The following is a 26,246-nucleotide window of genomic DNA, read 5'->3' as shown; positions in this document are numbered from 1 at the left end:
CTCGCAGCCAACAGGGGGCGCCAGAACCTTAGCATTGAACGGTTGTGTTGTTAAAGTGCGAAGTATGGAACCCTGCGCAGACGGAGAAGCCTTAGCATTGAACGGTTGTGTTGTTAAAGTGCAAAGTATGGAACCTTGCACAGACGGGGAAGCCTTAGCATTGAACGGTTGTGTTGTTAAAGTGCGAAGTATGGAACCCTGCGCAGACTGGGAAGCCTTAGCATTGAACGGTTGTGTTGTTAAAGTGCAAAGTATGGAACCCTGAGCAGACTGGGAAGCCTTAGCATTGAACGGTTGTGTTGTTAAAGTGCGAAGTATGGAACCCTGAGCAGACTGGGAAGCCTTAGCATTGAACGGTTGTGTTGTTAAAGTGCGAAGTATGGAACCCTGCGCAGACGGGGAAGCCTTAGCATTGAACGGTTGTGTTGTTAAAGTGCGAAGTATGGAACCCTGCGCAGACTGGGAAGCCTTAGCATTGAACGGTTGTGTTGTTAAAGTGCGAAGTATGGAACCCTGAGCAGACTGGGAAGCCTTAGCATTGAACGGTTGTGTTGTTAAAGTGCGAAGTATGGAACCCTGAGCAGACTGGGAAGCCTTAGCATTGAACGGTTGTGTTGTTAAAGTGCGAAGTATGGAACCCTGCGCAGACTGGGAAGCCTTAGCATTGAACGGTTGTGTTGTTAAAGTGCGAAGTATGGAACCCTGAGCAGACTGGGAAGCCTTAGCATTGAACGGTTGTGTTGTTAAAGTGCGAAGTATGGAACCCTGCGCAGACGGGGAAGCCTTAGCATTGAACGGTTGTGTTGTTAAAGTGCGAAGTATGGAACCCTGCGCAGACGGGGAAGCCTTAGCATTGAACGGTTGTGTTGTTAAAGTGCGAAGTATGGAACCCTGCGCAGACGGGGAAGCCTTAGCATTGAACGGTTGTGTTGTTAAAGTGCGAAGTATGGAACCCTGCTCAGATGAGGAAGCCTTAGCATTGAACGGTTGTGTTGTTAAAGTGCGAAGTATGGAACCCTGCGCAGACGGGGAAGCCTTAGCATTGAACGGTTGTGTTGTTAAAGTGCCAAGTATGGAACCCTGCTCAGATGAGGAAGCCTTAGCATTGAACGGTTGTGTTGTTAAAGTGCGAAGTATGGAACCCTGCGCAGACGGAGAAGCCTTAGCATTGAACGGTTGTGTTGTTAAAGTGCGAAGTATGGAACCCTGAGCAGACTGGGAAGCCTTAGCATTGAACGGTTGTGTTGTTAAAGTGCGAAGTATGGAACCCTGCGCAGACTGGGAAGCCTTAGCATTGAACGGTTGTGTTGTTAAAGTGCGAAGTATGGAACCCTGAGCAGACTGGGAAGCCTTAGCATTGAACGGTTGTGTTGTTAAAGTGCGAAGTATGGAACCCTGCGCAGACGGGGAAGCCTTAGCATTGAACGGTTGTGTTGTTAAAGTGCGAAGTATGGAACCCTGCGCAGACGGGGAAGCCTTAGCATTGAACGGTTGTGTTGTTAAAGTGCGAAGTATGGAACCCTGCGCAGACGGGGAAGCCTTAGCATTGAACGGTTGTGTTGTTAAAGTGCGAAGTATGGAACCCTGCTCAGATGAGGAAGCCTTAGCATTGAACGGTTGTGTTGTTAAAGTGCGAAGTATGGAACCCTGCGCAGACGGGGAAGCCTTAGCATTGAACGGTTGTGTTGTTAAAGTGCCAAGTATGGAACCCTGAGCAGACTGGGAAGCCTTAGCATTGAACGGTTGTGTTGTTAAAGTGCCAAGTATGGAACCCTGCGCAGACAGGGAAGCCTTAGCATTGAACGGTTGTGTTGTTAAAGTGCAAAGTATGGGACCCTGCGCAGACGGAGAAGCCTTAGCATTGAACGGTTGTGTTGTTAAAGGGCGAAGTATGGAACCCTGCGCAGACGGAGAAGCCTTAGCATTGAACGGTTGTGTTGTTAAAGTGCGAAGTATGGAACCCTGCACAGACGGGGAAGCCTTAGCATTGAACGGTTGTGTTGTTAAAGTGCGAAGTATGGAACCCTGCTCAGATGAGGAAGCCTTAGCATTGAACGGTTGTGTTGTTAAAGTGCGAAGTATGGAACCCTGCGCAGACGGGGAAGCCTTAGCATTGAACGGTTGTGTTGTTAAAGTGCCAAGTATGGAACCCTGCTCAGATGAGGAAGCCTTAGCATTGAACGGTTGTGTTGTTAAAGTGCCAAGTATGGAACCCTGCGCAGACAGGGAAGCCTTAGCATTGAACGGTTGTGTTGTTAAAGTGCAAAGTATGGGACCCTGCGCAGACGGAGAAGCCTTAGCATTGAACGGTTGTGTTGTTAAAGGGCGAAGTATGGAACCCTGCGCAGACGGAGAAGCCTTAGCATTGAACGGTTGTGTTGTTAAAGTGCGAAGTATGGAACCCTGCACAGACGGGGAAGCCTTAGCATTGAACGGTTGTGTTGTTAAAGTGCGAAGTATGGAACCCTGCGCAGACGGAGAAGCCTTAGCATTGAACGGTTGTGTTGTTGAAGTGCGAAGTATGGAACCCTGCACAGACGGGGAAGCTTTAGCATTGAACGGTTGTGTTGTTAAAGTGTGAAGTATGGAACCCTGCACAGACGGGGAAGCCTTAGCATTGAACGGTTGTGTTGTTGAAGTGCGAAGTATGGAACCCTGCACAGACGGGGAAGCCTTAGCATTGAACGGTTGTGTTGTTGAAGTGCGAAGTATGGAACCCTGCACAGACGGGGAAGCCTTAGCATTGAACGGTTGTGTTGTTAAAGGGCGAAGTATGGAACCCTGCGCAGACGGGGCCCATTTAGCTTGGATAAGTGAGACACTGCTGTACCAATAATAATAGAAAACAATAATGAATGTAATACAGTAGAGTCTCACTTATCCAACATAAACGGGCCGGCCGAATATGCGAATATGTTGGATAACAAGGACAGATGAAGGAAAAGCCTATTAAACATCAAATTAGGTTATGATTTTACAAATTAAGCACCAAAACATCATGTTATACAACAAATTTGACAGAAAAAGCAGTTCAATATGCAGTAATGTTATGTTGTAATTACTGTATTTACGAATTTAGCACCAAAATATCACGACATATGGAAAACATTGACTACAAAAATGTGTTGGATAATCCAGAAACTTGGATAAGCGAGACTCTACTGTAATACCAATAACAATAGATAAAAATAATGAATGTAATAATACTAATAATAATAGAGAAAAATAATAAATGTAATAATACCAATAATAATAGAGAAAAACAATACATGTAATAATAATAATAATAATAATAATAATAATAACTAAATAATACATGTTATAAATAAATATAGGAACATAATAAATGCAATAATAATAATATTAATATCAGAGTGAAATAATAAATGTATTAATCATAATAATAAAAATAGAGTAAAATAAATGTAATAGTAGCAACAATAATAGAGAAAAATAATAAATGTAATAATACTAATAATAATAGAGAAAAATAATAAATGTAATAATACCAATAATAATAGAGAAAAATAATACATGTAATAATAATAATAATAATAATAATAATAACTAAATAATACATGTTATAAATAAATATAGGAAAATAATAAATGCAATAATAATAATATTAACATCTGAGTGAAATAATAAATGTATTAATCATAATAATAAAAATAGAGTAAAATAAATGTAATAGTAGCAACAATAATAGAGAAAAATAATGAATGTAATAATACTAATAATAATAGAGAAAAATAATAAATGTAATAATACCAATAATAATAGAGAAAAACAATACATGTAATAATAATAATAATAATAATAATAACTAAATAATACATGTTATAAATAAATATAGGAACATAATAAATGCAATAATAATAATATTAATATCAGAGTGAAATAATAAATGTATTAATCATAATAATAAAAATAGAGTAAAATAAATGTAATAGTAGCAACAATAATAGAGAAAAATAATAAATGTAATAATACTAATAATAATAGAGAAAAATAATAAATGTAATAATACCAATAATAATAGAGAAAAATAATACATGTAATAATAATAATAATAATAATAACTAAATAATACATGTTATAAATAAATATAGGAAAATAATAAATGCAATAATAATAATATTAATATCTGAGTGAAAATAAATGTATTAATCATAATAATAAAAATAGAGTAAAATAAATGTAATAGTAGCAACAATAATAGAGAAAAATAATGAATGTAATAATACTAATAATAATAGAGAAAAATAATAAATGTAATAATACCAATAATAATAGAGAAAAACAATACATGTAATAATAATAATAATAATAATAATAACTAAATAATACATTTTATAAATAAATATAGGAAAATAATAAATGCAATAATAATAATATTAATATCAGAGTGAAATAATAAATGTATTAATCATAATAATAAAAATAGAGTAAAATAAATGTAATACAGTAGAGTCTCACTTATCCAACATAAACGGGCTGGCAGAATGTTGGATAAGCGAATACGTTGGATAATAAGGAGGCATTAAGGAAATGCCTATTAAACATCAAATTAGGTTCTGATTTTACAAATTAAGCACCAAAACGTCATGTTATACAACAAATTTGACAGAAAAAGTAGTTCAATACGCAGTAATGCTATGTAGTAATTACTGTATTTATGAATTTAGCACCAAAATATCACGATGTATTGAAAACATTGACTACAAAAATGTGTTGGATAATCCAGAATGTTGGATAAGCGAATGTTGGATAAGTGAGACTCTACTGTAGTAGCAACAATAATAGAGAGAAATAATAAATGTAATAATAGCGATAATAATAGAGAAAAATAATATATGACCCATAGATACTCAAGTATAAGCCGACCAGGACCCTCACTTGAGTATAAGCCGAGGAGAGCTTTTTCAGTCCTAAAAAAGGGCTGAAAAACCCGGCTTATACTTGAGTATATACAGTATGTATTTTCCTGAATGTTTTTATGATGATGATGTCTGCTTATGTTGTGCCCCACCTCGGGCCATGTGGTTGTTGTTGTTTGTTTGGTGTTGTTGTTTATTATTTAGATAGAACAGAGCCCCAAGTTTTGATTGTTGCTTTTTATAGGCTCGCATCTGGGGCAAAGCAAACCCTTCCTTTCTTTTCTGCGAACGATCGGTAACATGAGGCCGGCGCATCCATGTGCATCGTCATGCTCCGCTTTGCACGGGAACTTCGCACAGAAAAGCACAATTAACCGTGCATTTCTTTTTCTGCTTCCTGTATCAGTTCGTTCTAGTTTGGTTGCAAAGCCTTCCTAATTTCCCAAAGGCTTAGCAAAAGAAATGGAAGGGAATAATCAGACAAGAATGCCCCTGAGCATATGCAGAAGGCCCACATGCCTCCGTGACATGCTCCTCTTTTAAAATTAAGATCATCTAATCATTTCCGGAGCGGTTTAATACAATGCACATACATACAAGAAAATGGAGACAGGTGGGAGGTTGCTTAGTAATAATAGAAATAATAATACCGTATATACTTGAGTATAAGCCGAACCGAATATAAGCCGAGGCACCTAATTTTACCACAAAAAACTGAGAAAACATTGACTCCCGTATAAGCCGAGGGTGGTAAATTTCATAAATAAAAACAGATACCAATAAAATGACATTACCGTATATACTTGAGTATAAGCCGACCCGAATATAAGCCGAGGCACCTAATTTTACCACAAAAAACTGGGAAAACATTGATTCCAGTATAAGCCGAGGGTGGTAAATTTCAGAAATAAAAACAGATACCAATAAAATTACATTACCGTATATACTTGAGTATAAGCCGACCCGAATATAAGCCGAGGCACCTAATTTTACCACAAAAAACTGGGAAAACATTGACTCCAGTATAAGCTGAGGGTGGTAAATTTCAGAAATAAAAACAGATACCAATAAAATTACATTACCATATATACTCGAGTATAAGCCGACCCGAATATAAGCCGAGGCACCTAATTTTACCACAAAAAACTGGGAAAACATTGATTCCAGTATAAGCTGAGGGTGGTAAATTTCAGAAATAAAAATAGATACCAATAAAATTACATTACCATATATACTCGAGTATAAGCCGACCCAAATATAAGCCAAGGCATCTAATTTTACCACAAAAAACTGGGAAAACATTGACTCCAGTATAAGCCAAGATACCAATAAAATTACATTAATTGAGGCATCGGTAGTTTAAATGTTTTTGAATCTTTACATCAAACCGTAATTTAAGATATGACTGTTCAATTCTGATTAAATCATTTTTTAAACATAATTTTTATTCAGAATTTTTCAAAGTAAAATACATAATTAAGAAAAAGAGAACTAAAAAAGAAAAAAGAAAAAAACAAGATAGGGTATTGGGATAAAGATTTAAAAAAAAAACTAATTTGAAGGGATAAACATAACAAGACCAAAAAAAGAGAGAAAATAAGAAGAAAATGGGATAAGGAGTAATTTTCAGTTTTCCATTCTTTGCTCTTCATGTTTTCATTTCAAATACGAATCATCTTTTCTTACATTTCTGGACTTTCCTTATTTTCTGTCCTCGGGGACTCATTTTTAGCTATATTGAGTCCTTTGCCTTCTTTTTATATTCTTCATATGTCTTCCAATCTGTTCTCTTTAATGGTTTAGCATTATTTTCCTTCAATAGGAAAGTTAATCTGTCCATGTCATGAATTTCATCAAGTTTGTCTAGCCAGTCTTCGTTTGTAGGGATTTCTTGAGTTTTCCAGCATCTTGCAAAGGCAATTCTTGCCTACTCTGATTAAATCATTATTTTCATCTTCTTCAATGTAAATGTGCTTATGTATCCCTTTAATAATAATAGAGTGAAATAATAAATGTAATAATAATAATAATAAATGCAGTCACAGTAAGACTTGTGATTTCGTGATATGAAATCCAGCATATCTATCTTGTTTGCTGTGTCATAATATAATAATAATAATAATAATAATAATAATAATAATAATAATAATAATAAAGAACTGGTGGGATCACAAACCTGCAAAAGTATTGGAAAATGAGCACGCAAAGATACTGTGGGACTTCCGAATCCAGACTGACAAAGTTCTGGAACACAACACACCAGACCTCACAGTTGTGGAGAAGAAAAAGGTTTGGATCATTGATGTCGCTATCCCAGGGGACAGTCGCATTGACGAAAAACAACAGGAAAAACTCAGCCGCTAACAGGACCTCAAGATTGAACTTCAAAGACTCTGGCAGAAACCAGTGCAGGTGGTCCCGGTGGTGATGGGCACACTGGGTGCCGTGCCAAGAGATCTCAGCCGGCATTTGGAAACAATAGACATTGACAAAATTACGATCTGCCAACTGCAAAAGGCCACCCTGCTGGGATCTGCACGCATCATCCGAAAATACATCACACAGTCCTAGACACTTGGGAAGTGTTCGACTTGAGATTTTGTGATACGAAATCCAGCATATCTATCTTGTTTGCTGTGTCATACAACGTCGTTGTGTCAATAATAATAATAATAATAATAATAATAATAATAATAATACATGGCAGGTGGTCCCGGTGGTGATCGGCACATTGGGTGCCGTGCCAAGAGATCTCAGCCGGCATTTGGAAACAATAGACATTGACAAAATTACGATCTGCCAACTGCAAAAGGCCACCCTGCTGGGATCTGCACGCATCATCCGAAAATACATCACACAGTCCTAGACACTTGGGAAGTGTTCGACTTGTGATTTTGTGAAACGAAACCCAGCATATCTATCTTGTTTGCTGTGTCATACAACGTCGTTGTGTCAATAATAATAATAATAATAATGTAATAAATGCAGTAAAATAATAAATGTAATAATAAATAAAGTAAAATAATAAATGTATTAATAATACAGTAGAGTCTCACTTATCCAACACTCGCTTATCCAACATTCTGGATTATCCAAGCCATTTTTGTAGTCAATGTTTTCAATATATTGTGGTTTTTTGGTGCTAAATTCATAAATACAGTAATTACAACATAACCTTCCTGCGTATTGAACAACTTTTTCTGTCAAATTTGTTGTATAACATGATGTTTTGGTGCTTAATTTGTAAAATCATAACCTAATCTGATGTTTAATAGGCTTTTCCTTAATCCCTCCTTATTATCCAAGATATTCGCTTATCCAAGCTTCTGCCGGCCCGTTTAGCTTGGATAAGTGAGACTCTACTGTAATAACAAAAATAGTAAAATAAGTGTAATAGTAACAACAATAATAGAGAGAAATAATAAATGTAATAATACCAAGAATAATAGAGAAAAATAATAAATGTAATAATACCAATAATAATAGAGAGAAATAATAAATGTAATAATACCAATAATAATAGAGAAAAATAATAAATGTACCATATATTCTTGAGTATAAGCCGACCTGAATATAAGCCAACCAGGACCCTCACCTGAGCATAAGCCGAGGAGGGTTTTTTTTTCAGTCCTAAAAAAAGGGCTGAAAAACTAGGCTTATACTCAAGTATATACAGTATATCTCAACACGAAATGTTGGGAGAGGTGGAAAGTATACAAAGGGAAGCCCAAGTTTTTGCAACTTGACCAGTTTTGAATAACTTCTTCTTGACTTGAGTGACAAGTTTGGGCGGCACCGCAAACTTTGAGTCAACCTTGAGCTGGAAACCAAAATATTTCATTCCTACTTTAATTTTTTGTATTGAAATATAAGTTACATCCCTTCGTTAAAGAGTAATGGAGACCATTCCTGAATCAGAGCTCTGAGATTGAGTCACTTTATGGATTATATAAATACCAAAACGATATATGTTCATAGGCTTGCTATGTATATAGCAACAGCAAACCTATGTAAACAGACGTGCTATATCCATAAGAATGCAGAACATCAGCTCTTGGGAATACAAGGGGCATTTCTGTCCAAATCCACATCAGATCCTAACATACCGTATATACTCGAGTATAAGCCGACCCGAATATAAGCCGAGGCATCTAATTTTACCGCAAAAAAACTGGGGAAGCATTGACTCCAGTATAAGCCGAGGGTGGTAAAATTCAGAAATAAAAATAGATACCAATAAAATTACATTACGGTATATACTCGAGTATAAGCCGACCCGAATATAAGCTGAGGCACCTAATTTTACCACCAAAAAACTGGGGAAACATTGACTCAAGTATAAGCCAAGGGTGGTAAATTTCAGAAATAAAAATAACCAATAAAATTACATTAATTGAGGCATCAGTAGGTTAAATGTTTTTGAATATTGACATCAAGCTCAAATTTAAGATAAGACTGTCCGACTCTGATCAAATCATTATTCTCATCTTCTTCAATGTAAATGTGCTTATGTATCCTTTTAATAATAATAGAGTAAAATAATACATGTACAGTAGAGTCTCACTTATCCAAGCTAAACGGGCCGGCAGAATGTTGGATAAGCGAATATGTTGGATAATAAGGAGGGATTAAGGAAAAGCCTATTAAACATCAAATTAGGTTATGATTTTACAAATTAAGCACCAAAACATCATGTTATACAACAAATTTGACAGAAAAAGTAGTTCAATACGCAGTAATGCTATGTAGTAATTACTATATTTATGAATTTAGCACCAAAATATCACGATATATTGAAAACATTGACTACAAAAATGCGTTGGATAATCCAGAACGTTGGATAAGCGAGTGTTGGATAAGTGAGACTCTACTGTAATAATAATAATAATAATAATAATAATAATAATAATAATAATAATAAATACAGGAAAATAATACAAGTAATAATAAATAGAGTAAAATAATAAATGCAATAATAATAAGCAAAATATCACAATATATTGAAAACATTGACTACAAAAATGCGTTGGATAATCCAGAACGTTGGATAAGCGAGTGTTGGATAAGTGAGACTCTACTGTAATAATAATAATAATAATAATAATAATAATAATAATAATAATAATAATAATAAATACAGGAAAATAATACAAGTAATAATAAATAGAGTAAAATAATAAATGCAATAATAATAATATCAGAGTGAAATAATAAATGTATTATTAATAATAAAAAATAGAGTAAAATAAATGTAATAGTAGCAACAATAATAGAGAAAAATAATAGTGGGGTCAAGCTGCAACTAATATGATTGGGCATCACTTTGAACCACTTCAGCTTCACAATACAGGGCTCTGGGAGTTGTAGTTTGCAGTCTTTTGTGCAGACCTTTAGAAAACTACAATTCCCATGAGTTGTGGCAGTTCAAATGGGGGTCAAACTGCATTATTCTACAGTGGAGATGCACTCTTAGTGAAACTATAACTCCCAGGATCCCAAATGGTGTCGGACCGTGTTAATCGCACAGTGTAGATGCCTCCTCAATGAGGACTAGAGACTTTGGTTCCATCCCATTTGTTCTCCAAAGCAACGAAACCCAGCCGCCCAATATGGAGCACGATTCCTCCTTTTGAATGTCACTTTTAATCTGGAGCGATTTTCCGGCTCCACCCGACTGACTCCCAAAAGAGGAGAATCCCGGCCTTTGTCCTCCTCGGCGTCCATGCATGCGCTCCAAAGGAACGAGGGCAGGGCCATGCGCAATGCGCACCCATTTTGGGGCCAAACCCAGTTACATAATGGCCAGAGAATGGGAACCGGCTGGCAGCGTCAACCCAAAGCCCTGCAATGTTGCAACGCTTCGTGTTTCCAACCAATGTGTTTTCGACCGCCTTGCGTAGGTTGAGTTATACGCTTGCACTTTCTTTTACGTCTTTAAACAGGGGTCCTCAAACATTTTAAGCCGAGGGCCGGTCCACAATCCTTCAGACTGTTGAGGGGCCGGATTATCATTTGAAAAAAAAACAAAACAAATTCTGATGCACACTGCATATGTCTTATTTGTAGTGCAAAAACAACAACAACAACAACAACAAGAACAATGAAAGAACAATACAATATTTAAAAATAAAAACAATTTTAACCAACATACATTTATCGGGATTTCAATGGGAAGTGTGGTCCTGCTTCTGGCCAATGAGATAGTCAAGTTAATTAGGATTGTTGTTGTTGTTGTTGTTGTTGTTGTGTGCCTTCAAGTCACTTTGAGTGAGCCTAAGTCTAAAATTTATTTATTATTTATTTACTGCATTTATTTACTACATTTGTATCACACCCTTCTCACCCCAAAGGGGACTCAGAGTGGCTTACAAATTATATGTACATACAATATATTATATTATTAGCATAGCACAATATTAGCATTATGTATTACTTTATTGAACTATACCACTATACTGTAATATTATTAGTAATATTATATGTAATATAGAATATATAATTAATATTATTATATGGTATTATTATTAGTGTTATATTGTATTACATTATAATATTATTATCAATATTATATGTATATACAATATATTATATTATAAAACTTAGGGCGGGGGCCAGGTTAATGACCTCGGAGGGCCTCATCCAGCCCCCGGGCCTTAGTTTGGGGACCCCTGTATTTAAACTTTAAAGCAAGTCCTAAAAATCAGCAAAGGAACTATTCTTTCTGAAACTTTGCAGAATCAATGCCCTGCTTATGTCGTCTCATTGGGCACAAATTCACAGGGCTATCTCTAGTAGTTTTTTTTTTTTATTATAAAAAAATGACTTGTAAAAACTTCTTAAAAATTCTAAAAATCGGTGGATGACCAAAACATTCTGAAACTTGGCAACACTGAAGTTGTAAATGTTGCCTATAAGTGTGCCAAGTTTCATCCTGATAGCCATAGAAATGATGGAGAAATGAGCCTCAAATTCTTCCGCATTGCCGCTAATGCAGGCATGGTTAAACTTTGGCCCTCCAAGGGAAATAATAACACTACGTAACACAATTTTTGTTCCTGGATTAACTACCTGTGTATACTCAAGTATAAGCCTAGTTTTTCAGCCCTTTTTTAGGACTGAAAAAAAACCTCCTCGACTTATACTCGGGTGAGGGTCCTGGTGGGCTTATATTCAGGTCGGCTTATACTCAAGTATATATGGTACATTTATTATTTTTCTCTATTATTATTGGCATTGTTACATTTATTATTTTACTCTATTAATTATTATTATTATTATTATTATTATTATTATTATTATTACATTTATTATTTTACTGTATTATTGTTGTTACTTTTACATTTATTTTACTCTATTTATTATTACATTTATTATTTTACTGTATTTATTATTATGACACAGCAAACAAGATAGACATGCTGGATTTCATATCACAAAATCACAAGTCGAACACTTCCCAAGTGTCTAGGACTGTGTGATGTATTTTCGGATGATGCGTGCAGATCCCAGTAGGGTGGCCTTTTGCAGTTGGCAGATCGTAATTTTGTCAATGTCTATTGTTTCCAAATGCCGGCTGAGATCTTTTGGCACGGCACCCAGTGTGCCCATCACCACCAGGACCACCTGCACTGGTTTCTGCCAGAGTCTTTGCAGTTCAATCTTGAGGTCCTGAGAGCGGCTGAGTTTTTCATGTTGTTTTTCGTCAATGCGACTGTCACCTGGGATGGCAACATCAATGATCCAAACCTTTTTCTTTTCCACAACTGTGATGTCTGGTGTGTTGTGTTCCAGAACTTTGTCAGTCTGGATTCAGAAGTCCCACCTTATCTTTGCGTGCTCATTTTCCAATACTTTTGCAGGTTTGTGATCCCACCAGTTCTTTGCTGCTGGAAGGTGGTACTTGAGGCATAAGTTCCAATGGATCATTTGGGCCACATAGTTGTGCCTCTGTTTGTAGTCTGTCTGTGCAATTTTCTTACAGCAGATGAGGAGATGATCAATGGTTTTGTCGGTTTCCTTGCACAGTCTGCATTTTGGGTCATCAGCTGATTTTTCGATCTTGGCCTGAATTGCCTTTGTCCTGATGTCTTGCTCCTGGGCTGCAAGGATCAGGCCTTCTGTCTCCTTCTTCAGGGTCCCATTCGTGAGCCAGAGCCAGGTCTTCTATTATTATTATTATTATTATTATTATTATTATTATTATTAATGGCCTTTGTCCTGATGTCTTGCTCCTGGGCTGCAAGGATCAGGCCTTCTGTCTCCTTCTTCAGGGTCCCATTCGTGAGCCAGAGCCAGGTCTTCTATTATTATTATTATTATTATTATTATTATTATTATTATTATTATTAATGGCCTTTGTTCTGATGTCTTGCTCCTGGGCTGCAAGGATCAGGCCTTCTGTCTCCTTCTTCAGGGTCCCATTCGTGAGCCAGAGCCAGGTCTTCTATTATTATTATTATTATTATTATTATTATTATGATTATTATTAATTGCCTTTGTTCTGATGTCTTGCTCCTGGGCTGCAAGGATCAGGCCTTCTGTCTCCTTCTTCAGGGTCCCATTTGTGAGCCAGAGCCAGATCTTCTCCTTATCAGCTTTTCCTTCAATTTTGTCAAGAAACATTCCATGCAATGGAAATTATAATAATTTTATTTAATTATAATATTATATGTATATAATTATAATATTATATAATTATAGTAATAAATAATATTTATTATTATTATTATTACATTTATTATTTCACTCTATTATTATTAAAAGGATACATGAGCACATTTACATTGAAGAAGATGAAAATAATGATTCAATCAGAATTGAACAGTCATATCATAAATTACAGTTTGATGTAAAGATTTAAAAGGTATGTGAGGCACATTGTTTGAAAACACGAAGCGTCGCAACATTGCAGGGCTTTGGGTTGGCGCTGCCAGCCAGTCCCATTCTCTGGCCATTATGTAACTGTTTTTATTTCTGAAGTTTACTGCTCTTGGCTTATACTGGAGATAATGTTTTCCCAGTTTGTTTTGGGTAAAATGAGTTTTTTTTTTTCGTGTCAGGAGCAACCGGAGTTGCTTCTGGAGTGAGAGAATTGGCCGTCTGCAAGGATGTTGCCCAGGGGATGCCCGGATGTTTTGATGTTTTACCATCCTTGTGGGAGGCTTCTCTCATGTCCCCGCATGGAGCTGGAGCTGATAGAGGGAGCTCATCCACACTCTCCCCGGGTGGGATTCGAACCTGGCAGCTTTCAGGTCAGCAACCCAACCTTCAAGTCGCGAGGCTTTTATCCCCTAGGCCACCGGGGGCTCCAGGTAAAATGAGGTACCTCGGCTTATATTCAAGTCGGCTTATACTCGAGTATATACGGTATAAATATAATATTTAAATCCTTCGCTCGCCTGGCCTCTCCAGGTGCCGTCTGCATGACTCAGGTGCGACTGACTCTGTTTCCCGGCTCCTCCCTTTGTGCCGAGGCTTCCTTTTTATAAGCCGGGAAAAGGGCCCGGCTGGCTGCAAAACAGCCCTGCGGGGCGGACCGGAGCTTTGCGTTGCCGCCGCCCTCGGTTGGGGTTCCCGGGGAGCTTCTCCGGCGGGATCACCCAACCCATGGAGGTCCTTCCTCTCCACAGGTCGCTGCCGGACGCCGGACGCCGGTGGCTGACGGCGCTGGACTCCCGGGCGGCCGCCATGGCCAGCGAAGAGGCCGCCAGCATCCAGGACTTCCTGGACCGCAGCTTCCAATGTGAGTTGCCTTTTCCTCGTTTTGGGGTCACATTCATGGTTGTCTCATACGTTATTGATGGACATGGGTCCGTTTCAAATGGGGATGACCTCCGGGTCCAGATTTGCAAGACCAGACACGGCTTTGTTGTATGTCTTTCGGGCTGTGTGGCCGTATTTATTTATTTACAGTACAGTAGAGTCTCACTTATCCAAGCTAAACGGGCCGGCAGAATGTTGGATCAGCGAATATGTTGGATAATAAGGAGGGATTAAGGAAAAGCCTATTAAACATGAAATTAGGTTATGATTTTACAAATTAAGCACCAAAACATCATGTTAGACAACACATTTGGCAGAAAAGGTAGTTCAATACGCAGTAATGCTATGTAGTAATTACTGTATTTATGAATTTAGCACCAAAATATCACGATATATTGAAAACATTGACTACAAAAATGCGTTGGAAATATCACAATATATTGAAAACATTGACTACAAAAATGCGTTGGATAATCCAGAACGTTGGATAAGCGAGTGTTGGATAAGTGAGACTCTACTGTATTTATATTCCGCCCTTCTTTCTCACCCCGAAGGGGACTCAGGGCGGATTACAATGAACACATATATGGCAAACATTCAATGCCAACAGACAACAACATACACAGAGCCGGCCCTAGGTATTTTTCAAGTGTAGGCGAACAGAATTTTGGCCCCCCCCCCCCCCCAAACCAATCACTGAAAAATAAAAGCGTTGGATAAGCGAAAATGTTGGATAATAAGGAAGTATAAAGGAAAAGCCTATAAAACATCAAATTACATTATGATTTTACAAATTAAGCACCAAAACATCATGTTTTACAACAAATCAATAGAAAAAGCAGTTCAATACATGGTAATGTTACCCTGTTTTCCCTAAAATAAGACATCCCCAGAAAATAAGACCTAGTAAAGGTTTTGCTGGATTGCTAAATATAAGGCCTCCCCTGAAAGTAAGACCTAGCAAAGTTTTTGTTTGGAAGCATGCCCACCAAACATAACTCCATGTACGTACCATAGAGTGGTGTACTGGGAAATAATGGTAGTAACAAGACATTCTTGATAGGATTCACAGTTTGTCTGGTTATGCTGGTTTGTGATGACAACTACTGTACAGTATATAATAAATGTTCATTTTTTTTGTTCAACAATAAATGTGAATTCTTCTTCATGGAGAAATAAGACATCCCCTGAAAATAAGACCTAGAGCATCTTTGGGAGCAAAAAATAATATAAGACACTGTCTTATTTTTGGGGAAACACGGTATGTAGGAATTACTATATTTGTGAATTTAGCACTAAACATTGAACAGGGATATAGGGCAGTGTGGACTTAAATAACCCAGATAGCCCTCAGTATTAAAAAAAAAAACCCTCTAAAATCAGGACAATAAATAAAGAACAACACTCTGAAAACAGAAGAAATCCAGACAGTAAACAATCGGACAGCTAGCACCTCCCAAAAAAAGATTCTCCCAGGCAAGAAGAAGCCAGGCCTTGAAGCCACAGGGCCATTAAATGCTAATCAAGGTGATTAATTACAACATTCATACCTGCTTCAAAGAAGAGTTCTTTCTCTCACCCTGGACCTTCTACAGATATATAAACCCCACATACCGAGCTTCCAAGTTCCCACAGACCTCACAATCTCTGAAGGCCCCAAAGGTGGGCTCCCGTGGTGCGAAGGTGGGTCTGCGCCGGCCGGAAGGCCCGAAAGAGAAGGAAGGAGGTGGAGAGTGGGGCCCTCCTCCCAGGACGATGGCGCCACAGGCAAATGCCTAGTTCGCCTTATGGTTGGACCGCCTCTGAACATACATTGGACAGACTCAGAGGCATTTTTAACATTTTCCAGCATCACGATTCCGGCCACAGGGGGAGCTGTTGCTTCACCGTCCAGTAGTGGCTGTACTTCCTCATTCCTTTCCTCGCGTTTTGCTGGCAGTTTTATGGTGTTGTAAATTAGCCTCCCGCACAAAGCGTCCCTAAATTTCCCTGATTGACAGATGCAACTGTCTTTCGGGGCTGCATAGGTCAACAGCAAGCCGGGGCTATTAATGGTCAGAGGCTTAACCCGACCCGGGCTTCGAACTCATGACCTCTCGGTCAGTAGTGATTTATAGCAGCTGGTTACTAGCCAGCTGCGCCACAGCCCGGCCATATTCCAGAAGTATTCTCTCCTGACATTTCGCCAACATCTATGCCTGCCATAGATGTGGGTGAAACATCAGGAGAGAATGCTTCTGGAACATGGCCACACAGCCCGAAAGACATACAACAACCCTGTGATCCCAGCCATGAAAGCCTTCGACAACACAGGCACGGCTTGTTTCAGAGATTTTGGTGGCCCCCCAGTTTTGTTTTCTAAAGAGTCAGAGGGATCCCATTTACCAACTATACCGCTCCAGGGCATTGAACGTGTTTTAATTGTTTTTAAATTGTTGTTGTTGTATGCTTTTTCTTGATGTATTTATTGCTGTGTTTGGATTTGTTTCTACTGTTGTATTTTTATAGTGTTTGGGCATGGTCCCTTTGCAAGCCGCCCCGAGTCCCCTTGGGGAGATGGGGCGGGATATAAGAATAAAGTACAGTAGAGTCTCAGTTATCCAACACTCACTTATCCAACGTTTTGGATTATCCAACACATTTTTGTAGTCAACGTTTTCAATTAATCGTGATATTTTGGTGCTAAATTTGTAAATGCAGTAATTACTACATAGCATTACTGCTTATTGAGCTACTTTTTCTGTCAAATTTGTTACATGATGTTTTGGGGCTTAATTTGTAAAATCATAACCTAATTTGATGTTTAATAGGCTGTTCCTTAATGCCTCCTTATTATCCAACATATTCACTTATCCAACATTCTGCCGGCCAGTTTATGTTGGATAAGTGAGACTCTACTGTATAACCCGACTTTTTCTCTCTCTTTTCTTCTTCTTTTTTTCCTCTTTTTTTAACCTCTATTTCTATGTTTATTTTTCCTCTTGATACTTTCCCACTTTTCTATTGATATATTGTTCCACCACTTTTAATGTACAATAGAGTCTCACTTATCCAACATAAACGGGCCGGCAGAACGTTGGATAAGCGAATATGTTGGATAATAAGGAGAGATTAAGGAAAAGTCTATTAAACATCAAATAAGTTATGATTTTACAAATTAAGCACCAAAACATCATATTATACAACAAATTTGACAGAAAAAGTAGTTCAATACACAGTAATGCTATGTAGTAATAATTACTGTATTTACGAATTTAGCACCAAAATATCACGATGTATTGAAAACATTGACAAAAATGAGTTGGGTAATCCAGAACGTTGGATAAGCGAGTGTTGGATAAGTGAGACTCTACTGTATTATGGATTTAGATTTAGATTTAGATTAGATTAGATAGATTTAGATTAGAAGATTTAGATAGATTAGATTAGATCAGGGGTCCCCAAACTAAGGCCCGGGGGCCGGATGCGGCCCTCCGAGGTCATTGACCTGGCCCCCGCCCTAAGTTTTATAATATAATATATTGTATATACATATAATATTGATAATAATATTATAATGTAATACAATATAACACTAATAATAATACCATATAATAATATTAATTATATATTCTATATTACATATAATATTACTAATAATATTACAGTATAGTGGTATAGTTCAATAAAGTAATATATAATGCTAATATTGTGCTATGCTAATAATATAATATATTGTATGTACATATAATTTGTAAGCCACTCTGAGTCCTCTTTGGGATGAGAAGGGTGTGATACAAATGTAGTAAATAAATGCAGTAAATAAATAATAAATAAATTTTAGACTTAGGCTCACTCAAAGTCTGAAATGACTTGAAGGCACACAACAACAACAACAACAACAACAACAACAACAACAACAACAACCCTAATTAACATGACTATCTCATTGGCCAGAAGCAGGACCATACTTCCCATTGAAATCCCGATAAATGTATGTTGGTTAAAATTGTTTTTATTTTTAAATATTGTATTGTTCTTTCATTGTTCTTGTTGTTGTTGTTGTTGTTTTTGCACTACAAATAAGACATATGCAGTGTGCATCAGAATTTGTTTGTATTTTTTTCAAATGATAATCCGGCCCCTCAACAGTCTGAAGGATTGTGGACCGGCCCTCGTCTTAAAAAGTTTGAGGACCCCTGGATTAGATAGAAAGATTTAGATTAGATTTAGATTAGATTAGATTTAGATTAGGATTTAGATTTAGATTAGATTAGATATTATAACTGCTGCCACCACTTGTAAAGATGTTTATAATGCGGCCACCAGATGCAAAGGGGATTATCCACGCTTGCCACCACTATTCAAATTTGACTATTATAAAATTTAATTTTCACCACCCGTTTAACTTTTTTCTGAAAAAAAAAAAAGTCATGATGAAGAATCTTTTGGTGGATTCCCCCCTTGAGCCTCATTTCTTTATTATTATTATTTATTAGCCGTGGCTTCAAGGCACATGGACCTCAAGCAACGGGAGGTGGACACGGCGGCGGCCAAAGTGGACGAGCTCTCGAAGCAACTGGAGTCTCTCTGGACGGACAACCCCAGTCCCGCGGCCACTCTGGCTAAGGTAGGGTGGCCAGCGGAGATCAGAAAACCCCCTTTTCCAAAACAAGAGCGGGAAGGGACCCCGAAGGTCATCTAGTCCAACCCCATTCTGCCAGGCAGGAAGACACAAAGGTCAAAAAATGTGTCAATCTGGCTAAGGTAGGGTGGCCAGCTGAGATCAGAAAACCCCCTTTTCCAAAACAAGAGCGGGAAGGGACCCCGAAGGTCATCTAGTCCAACCCCATTCTGCCAGGCAGGAAGACACAAAGGTCAAAAAATGTGTCAATCTGGCTAAGGTAGGGTGGCCAGCTGAGATCAGAAAACCCCCTTTTCCAAAACAAGAGCGGGAAGGGACCCCGAAGGTCATCTAGTCCAACCCCATTCTGCCAGGCAGGAAGACACAAAGGTCAAAAAATGTGTCAATCTGGCTAAGGTAGGGTGGCCAGCTGAGATCAGAAAACCCCCTTTTCCAAAACAAGAGCGGGAAGGGACCCCGAAGGTCATCTAGTCCAACCCCATTCTGCCAGGCAGGAAGACACAAAGGTCAAAAAATGTGTCAATCTGGCTAAGGTAGGGTGGCCAGCTGAGATCAGAAAACCCCCTTTTCCAAAACAAGAGCGGGAAGGGACCCCGAAGGTCATCTAGTCCAACCCCATTCTGCCAGGCAGGAAGACACAAAGGTCAAAAAATGTGTCAATCTGGCTAAGGTAGGGTGGCCAGCTGAGATCAGAAAACCCCCTTTTCCAAAACAAGAGCGGGAAGGGACCCCGAAGGTCATCTAGTCCAACCCCATTCTGCCAGGCAGGAAGACACAAAGGTAAAAAAATGTGTCAATCTGGTTAAGGTAGGGTGGCCAGCTGAGATCAGAAAACCCCCTTTCCCAAAACAAGAGCGGGAAGGGACCCCGAAGGTCATCTAGTCCAACCCCATTCTGCCAGGCAGGAAGACACAAAGGTAAAAAAATGTGTCAATCTGGCTAAGGTAGGGTGGCCAGCTGAGATCAGAAAACCCCCTTTTCCAAAACAAGAGCGGGAAGGGACCCCGAAGGTCATCTAGTCCAACCCCATTCTGCCAGGCAGGAAGACACAAAGGTAAAAAAATGTGTCAATCTGGTTAAGGTAGGGTGGCCAGCTGAGATCAGAAAACCCCCTTTTCCAAAACAAGAGCGGGAAGGGACCCCGAAGGTCATCTAGTCCAACCCCATTCTGCCAGGCAGGAAGACACAAAGGTAAAAAAATGTGTCAATCTGGTTAAGGTAGGGTGGCCAGCTGAGATCAGAAAACCCCCTTTCCCAAAACAAGAGCGGGAAGGGACCCCGAAGGTCATCTAGTCCAACCCCATTCTGCCAGGCAGGAAGACACAAAGGTAAAAAAATGTGTCAATCTGGCTAAGGTAGGGTGGCCAGCTGAGATCAGAAAACCCCCTTTTCCAAAACAAGAGCGGGAAGGGACCCCGAAGGTCATCTAGTCCAACCCCATTCTGCCAGGCAGGAAGACACAAAGGTAAAAAAATGTGTCAATCTGGCTAAGGTAGGGTGGCCAGCTGAGATCAGAAAACCCCCTTTTCCAAAACAAGAGCGGGAAGGGACCCCGAAGGTCATCTAGTCCAACCCCATTCTGCCAGGCAGGAAGACACAAAGGTAAAAAAATGTGTCAATCTGGTTAAGGTAGGGTGGCCAGCTGAGATCAGAAAACCCCCTTTTCCAAAACAAGAGCGGGAAGGGACCCCGAAGGTCATCTAGTCCAACCCCATTCTGCCAGGCAGGAAGACACAAAGGTAAAAAAATGTGTCAATCTGGTTAAGGTAGGGTGGCCAGCTGAGATCAGAAAACCCCCTTTTCCAAAACAAGAGCGGGAAGGGACCCCGAAGGTCATCTAGTCCAACCCCATTCTGCCAGGCAGGAAGACACAAAGGTCAAAAAATGTGTCAATCTGGCTAAGGTAGGGTGGCCAGCTGAGATCAGAAAACCCCCTTTTCCAAAACAAGAGCGGGAAGGGACCCCGAAGGTCATCTAGTCCAACCCCATTCTGCCAGGCAGGAAGACACAAAGGTAAAAAAATGTGTCAATCTGGTTAAGGTAGGGTGGCCAGCTGAGATCAGAAAACCCCCTTTTCCAAAACAAGAGCGGGAAGGGACCCCGAAGGTCATCTAGTCCAACCCCATTCTGCCAGGCAGGAAGACACAAAGGTCAAAAAATGTGTCAATCCAACCTGTTTAAAGAAATCCAAAGAAAGAGAGTCCACTGCCCTATGAGGCTGTCTATTTTGTTATCATTGAGTTTCTGGATTAGAATGTTTATATTATTGTGTTTTTGTTGTTTTAATAATAATAATAATAATAATTTTAATTTTATACTCTGCCTCCATCTCCCCGGAGGGACTCGGGGCAGCTTACAAATACAAAATGAACATACAATAACATCAAGTACCAAAAAATGTGCAAATGTAAATTAAAAAGACATAAAATAAAGTCACAATCTATATATATATATATATATAAAAGGGTAATGGAATCACGGCACCAGACAAAACAACTAAACTAAACGCCCCACAACCTCGAAAATTGACAGCACAACCTCTCATCCACGCCTCTACGTTCATACAACAAAAAGAAAAGAAAAATTAAGTCCTAGCCACAGCAACGCGTGGCTGGGCACAGCTAGTCATTAATAAAACACAGGTTAAAATACAGCAATGAAATCATAAAATGAACTGGGCAAAAGTGCGCTAAGTGGGACTTGTAAACATGAAGGAAGTTAACAGTGCTATGAGTGATTAAGTGAGATGAGATTATTTTCTGTGCTGTATTATTTATTGTATTTGTTTATTGTTGTAAATTGCCCCAAGTCCCTTCGGGGAGAAGGGGTGGCATACTAATAAAGTTATTTATTTATTCATTCATTTTTTTACTACTTTCAAAGTAAGGACTGCACAATTAAACAGGAAATAATACTTTTAAACCAGGAACAGAAAAAAAGGCAAATTTTGTTATATTGTGTAGTAGTAATCGTAGTAATAAGGAGCCCCGGTGGCGAAGTGTGTTAAAGCGCTGAGCTGCTGAACTTGCAGACCGAAAGGTCCCAGGTTCAAATCCCGGGAGCAGAGTGAGCGCCCGCTGTTAGCCCCAGCTCCTGCCAACCTAGCAGTTCGAAAACATGCCAATGTGAGTAGATCAATAGGTACCGCTCCTATTGGCGGGAAGGTAACAGCGCTCCATGCAGTCATGCCAGTGGCCACATGATCTTGGAGGTGTCTACGGACAACGCCGGCTCTTCGGCTTAGAAATGGAGATGAGCACCAACCCCCAGAGTCAGATATGACTGGACTTAACGTCAGGGGAAACCTTTACCTTTTAATAGTAGTACAGTAGAGTCTCACTTATCCAACATAAACGAGCCGGCTGAATGTTGGATAAGCGAATATGTTGGATAATAAGGAGAGATTAAGGAAAAGCCTATTAAACATCAAATTAGGTTATGATTTTACAAATTAAGCACCAAAACATCATGTTAGACAACAAATTTGACAGAAAAAGTAGTTCAATATGCAGTAATGCTATGTAGTAACTACTATATTTACGAATTTAGCACCAAAATATCATAATGCATTGAAAACATTGACTACAAAAATGCGTTGGCTAATCCAGGACGTTGGATAATTGGGTGTTGGATAAGTGAGACTCTACTGTAATAATAGAGTAAAATAATAAATGCAATAAGCCGAGGAGGGTTTTTCTTTCAGTCCTAAAAAAGGGGTGAAAAACTAGGCTTATACTCGAGTATATACAGTATATGTATTGAATGTTTTTTTATGTGTAAACTGCAGGAGTCCCCACGGGAGATAGAGCGGTATATAAATAAAGTTTGTTGTTTGTTGTTATTGTTGCATGGTGATGTTTAGACAAGGCTCTGTTGTCTCCTGTTTGCAGGCGAAGGAGCGTTTCAGCCTGGGCAGCGTCCCTTTCCACGAGGTCTTGCTGAAGTCGGACCCCCCGCTGCCTTCCTCCCCCCGGAAAAGCGCTTCCTGGGAGGCTGCCAAGAGCAACTACATCCCGTTTGCCTTTGCCGGCGGCGAGGGTCCGCAGAGCGCTCCTTTCTACGGCTCCGCGCCCAACAAGCCTTCCTTGGGCCGACCCGTCTCTCCGCGGCCGTCCTTCTTCCTGCAGCCGGAGCTGGACCGCAGCCCGCTCTCCCCGGCCGCTCCGCCCGCGAGGCCCAAAGTGATGCCCGTCCCGTACGAGCCCCCCGTGGTCCACGCCTCCTCCCCGCGCTCCCTCCGCCCGGAGCGCCAGTACGACTACAAGCCCTACGGGTCCCTGGGGCGGGAGGGCTCTCCGCGGATGCCGGCGGCCGAAGCGTCCGGAGCCCCGCAGGCCTTCTTCCCAGACCGGGTGCCCTCCCCGAGGCCCCCGCTGCCGCCCCCGTACGAAAGCCACAACCTGTACCCTTCGGCGCCCAGCAACTTCGCACCGTTCCGGGCTCAAGGTAAAGTCCATTTTTCTAGTACCGCTATTTACTCACCTTTTTGGCACTAAGTGACCTGGCCAAATGAGGGTGATGTCTCTTGTGTCATGATGCAGAGCCACGGGCCAGGTGCGTGTTGGTGGGATAATAATAATAAAGCCATCCGAACAAAGGCAATTAAGGCCAAGATCGAAAAATCAGCTGATGACCCAAAATGCAGACTGTGCAAGGAAACCGACGAAACCATGGATCATATCCTCAGCTGCTGTAAGAAAATCGCACAGACAGACTACAAACAGAGGCACAACTATGTGGCCCAAATGATTCATTGGAACTTATGCCTCAAGTACCACCTCCCAGCAGCAAAGAACTGGTGGGATCACAAACCTGCAAAAGTATTGGAAAATGAGCACGCAAAGATACTGTGGGACTTCCGAATCCAGACTGACAAAGTTCTGGAACACAACACACCAGACATCACAGTTGTGGAAAAGAAAAAGGTTTGGATCATTGATGTTGCCATCCCAGGTGGCAGTCGCATTGACGAAAAACAACAGGAAAAACTCAGCCGCTATCAGGACCTCAAGATTGAACTTCAAAGACTCTGGCAGAAACCAGTGCAGGTGGTCCCGGTGGTGATGGGCACATTGGGTACCGTGCCGAAAGATCTCAGCCGTCATTTGGAAACAATAGACATGGACAAAATTACAATCTGCCAGCTGCAAAAGGCCACCCTGCTGGGATCTGCGTGCATCATCCGAAAATACATCACACAGTCCTAGACGCTTGAGAAGTGTTCGACTTGTGATTTTGTGATACGAAATCCAGCATATCTATCTTGTTTGCTGTGTCATAATAAAATAATAATTTTATTTTTGTACCCCGCCACCATCTCCCCAGAGGGACTCAGAGTGGCTTACAGATATAAAACCAGCATACAGTATACGGTTTTACAAAAACACACAAGTAAATTTAAAAGGCATTAAAAATCACGATCATTATAAAACACATGAAAAACACAGCAATAAAAACATAAAATGAGCTGGGCAAAGTGCACTGAGTGGAACTTATAAACAAGAAGGAAGATTAAGGTGCTACAACGTCATGGGAATAACTTTTTATAATAACTTTATTTTTATACCCCGCCCCATCTCCCCGGAGGGACTCGGAGCGGCTTACATGGGCCATGCCCGACAACAATACAACAGCAGCAATAAAACAATAAAACAAATATCGAGAATAAAACAAATGTCGCATCAATAAAACATCAACATCAGTAAACAGTCATAAAAGTCATAAAACAGTCAAAAACAGTCATAAAACAGTCATAAAACAGTCATAAAAATTCTTCAAAGCCATCAATCAACAGCTCCAGACCAGCACCCTGACAAATTGGTAAACTTCTGCCCTCACCAATTCCTCCAATGTCAGACTCGAAAACATCTGCAGTCTGAAGTTCAAACACTTATTTAATATTTACAAAGATATTTACAAACAGCAAAGTCCATCGCTAGAAGCTGGCATTTTCCCTTTGCCTCTCGGCTCAGCACACAGTTCAATAGAGAGATAAGAAAACACATTCCTTAGTCCGAAGGAAGTTCCGACCTCCAAGGCCGGAAATCATGTCTTATAGGTCACAGCAGGCTGTCAGTCAAACTGGCCTGCTGTTAACTGTTTCATTGCTGAAACACCCACTTGCAAAACAGCAGAAACATTTGATTTACATTTCATATACACACAACCAAAAATCCAACATCTTGCACTCGAGCCCTAAAACGCCTTTTCACCACAAACCACACTCTGTCCAGGTAATCCAGTAAGAAAAATTTTATTTAAGAAGAGTAGTGTATATACTCAAAGATAAACCGAATTTTTCAGCCCCCTTTTTTTTTGAGCTGAAAAAGCCTTCCTCGGCTTATAATGGGGTCAAGGCTGGGCAACAGAACCTGGAGGCCATTGCTTGCAATATAGGATTTATTTCTCTCTTACTCTCCCTTATCAGTGTGTTTTCCAAAGCCTCCCTTGCTCTTAACCATGGGAATGTTTTGAAAAGGGAAAGATGCACTTGCAAGTCAGGAAGAACAAAAATATATATCCATTAATCTTATAAAAGCATTTTCCCCTGAAACATTTGTTAATTTGTTAATAACCCCCTGCATGCATTTGCAGTCCCTATGTACTTATATATCTCTATCAATCAATCTATCTATCTATCTATCTATCTATCTATCTATCTATCTATCTATCTTAATTTTATATATGAATTTTCCCCTCATATGTTTGCAGGTCTTTGCAAATCCTATATGCATATAGATCCATGTACCTGTATCTCTCTCTCTCTCTCTCTCTCTCTCTCTCTCTATATATATATATATATATATATATCTCCAAGCTTCTGGATTATCCAAGCCATTTTTGTAGTCAATGTTTTCAATACATCATGATATTTTGGTGCTAAATTTGTAAATACACAGGTACGTGGCTTATCAGTCCAGTTTAGGATATGTTTGAGATGATCTCTGTGCAGATGGCACAGGCATCTTTCTCACAACAGG

The 26,246-nt window shown here is 39.4% G+C and overlaps 1 protein-coding gene across 1 annotated transcript in view; it reads left to right on the top strand.

Moving 5' to 3' along the window:
- The window catches only part of ppp1r13l (protein phosphatase 1 regulatory subunit 13 like), a 55,213-nt gene that overhangs the window by 8,865 nt on the left and 20,102 nt on the right, over positions 1 to 26,246 (top strand). The window contains exons 2-4 of the mRNA XM_062962274.1: positions 14,510 to 14,622; positions 19,121 to 19,251; positions 23,157 to 23,712. Coding sequence (XP_062818344.1) covers positions 14,510 to 14,622; positions 19,121 to 19,251; positions 23,157 to 23,712 — 800 coding nt within the window. The remainder of the gene's footprint in view (positions 1 to 14,509; positions 14,623 to 19,120; positions 19,252 to 23,156; positions 23,713 to 26,246) is intronic.

Source organism: Anolis carolinensis, unplaced genomic scaffold (genome assembly GCF_035594765.1).
Source record: "Anolis carolinensis isolate JA03-04 unplaced genomic scaffold, rAnoCar3.1.pri scaffold_10, whole genome shotgun sequence".
Taxonomy (NCBI): domain Eukaryota; kingdom Metazoa; phylum Chordata; class Lepidosauria; order Squamata; family Dactyloidae; genus Anolis; species Anolis carolinensis.
Note: the sequence above shows the minus strand (reverse complement) of the source record. Positions and strands in the feature narration are given on the sequence as shown.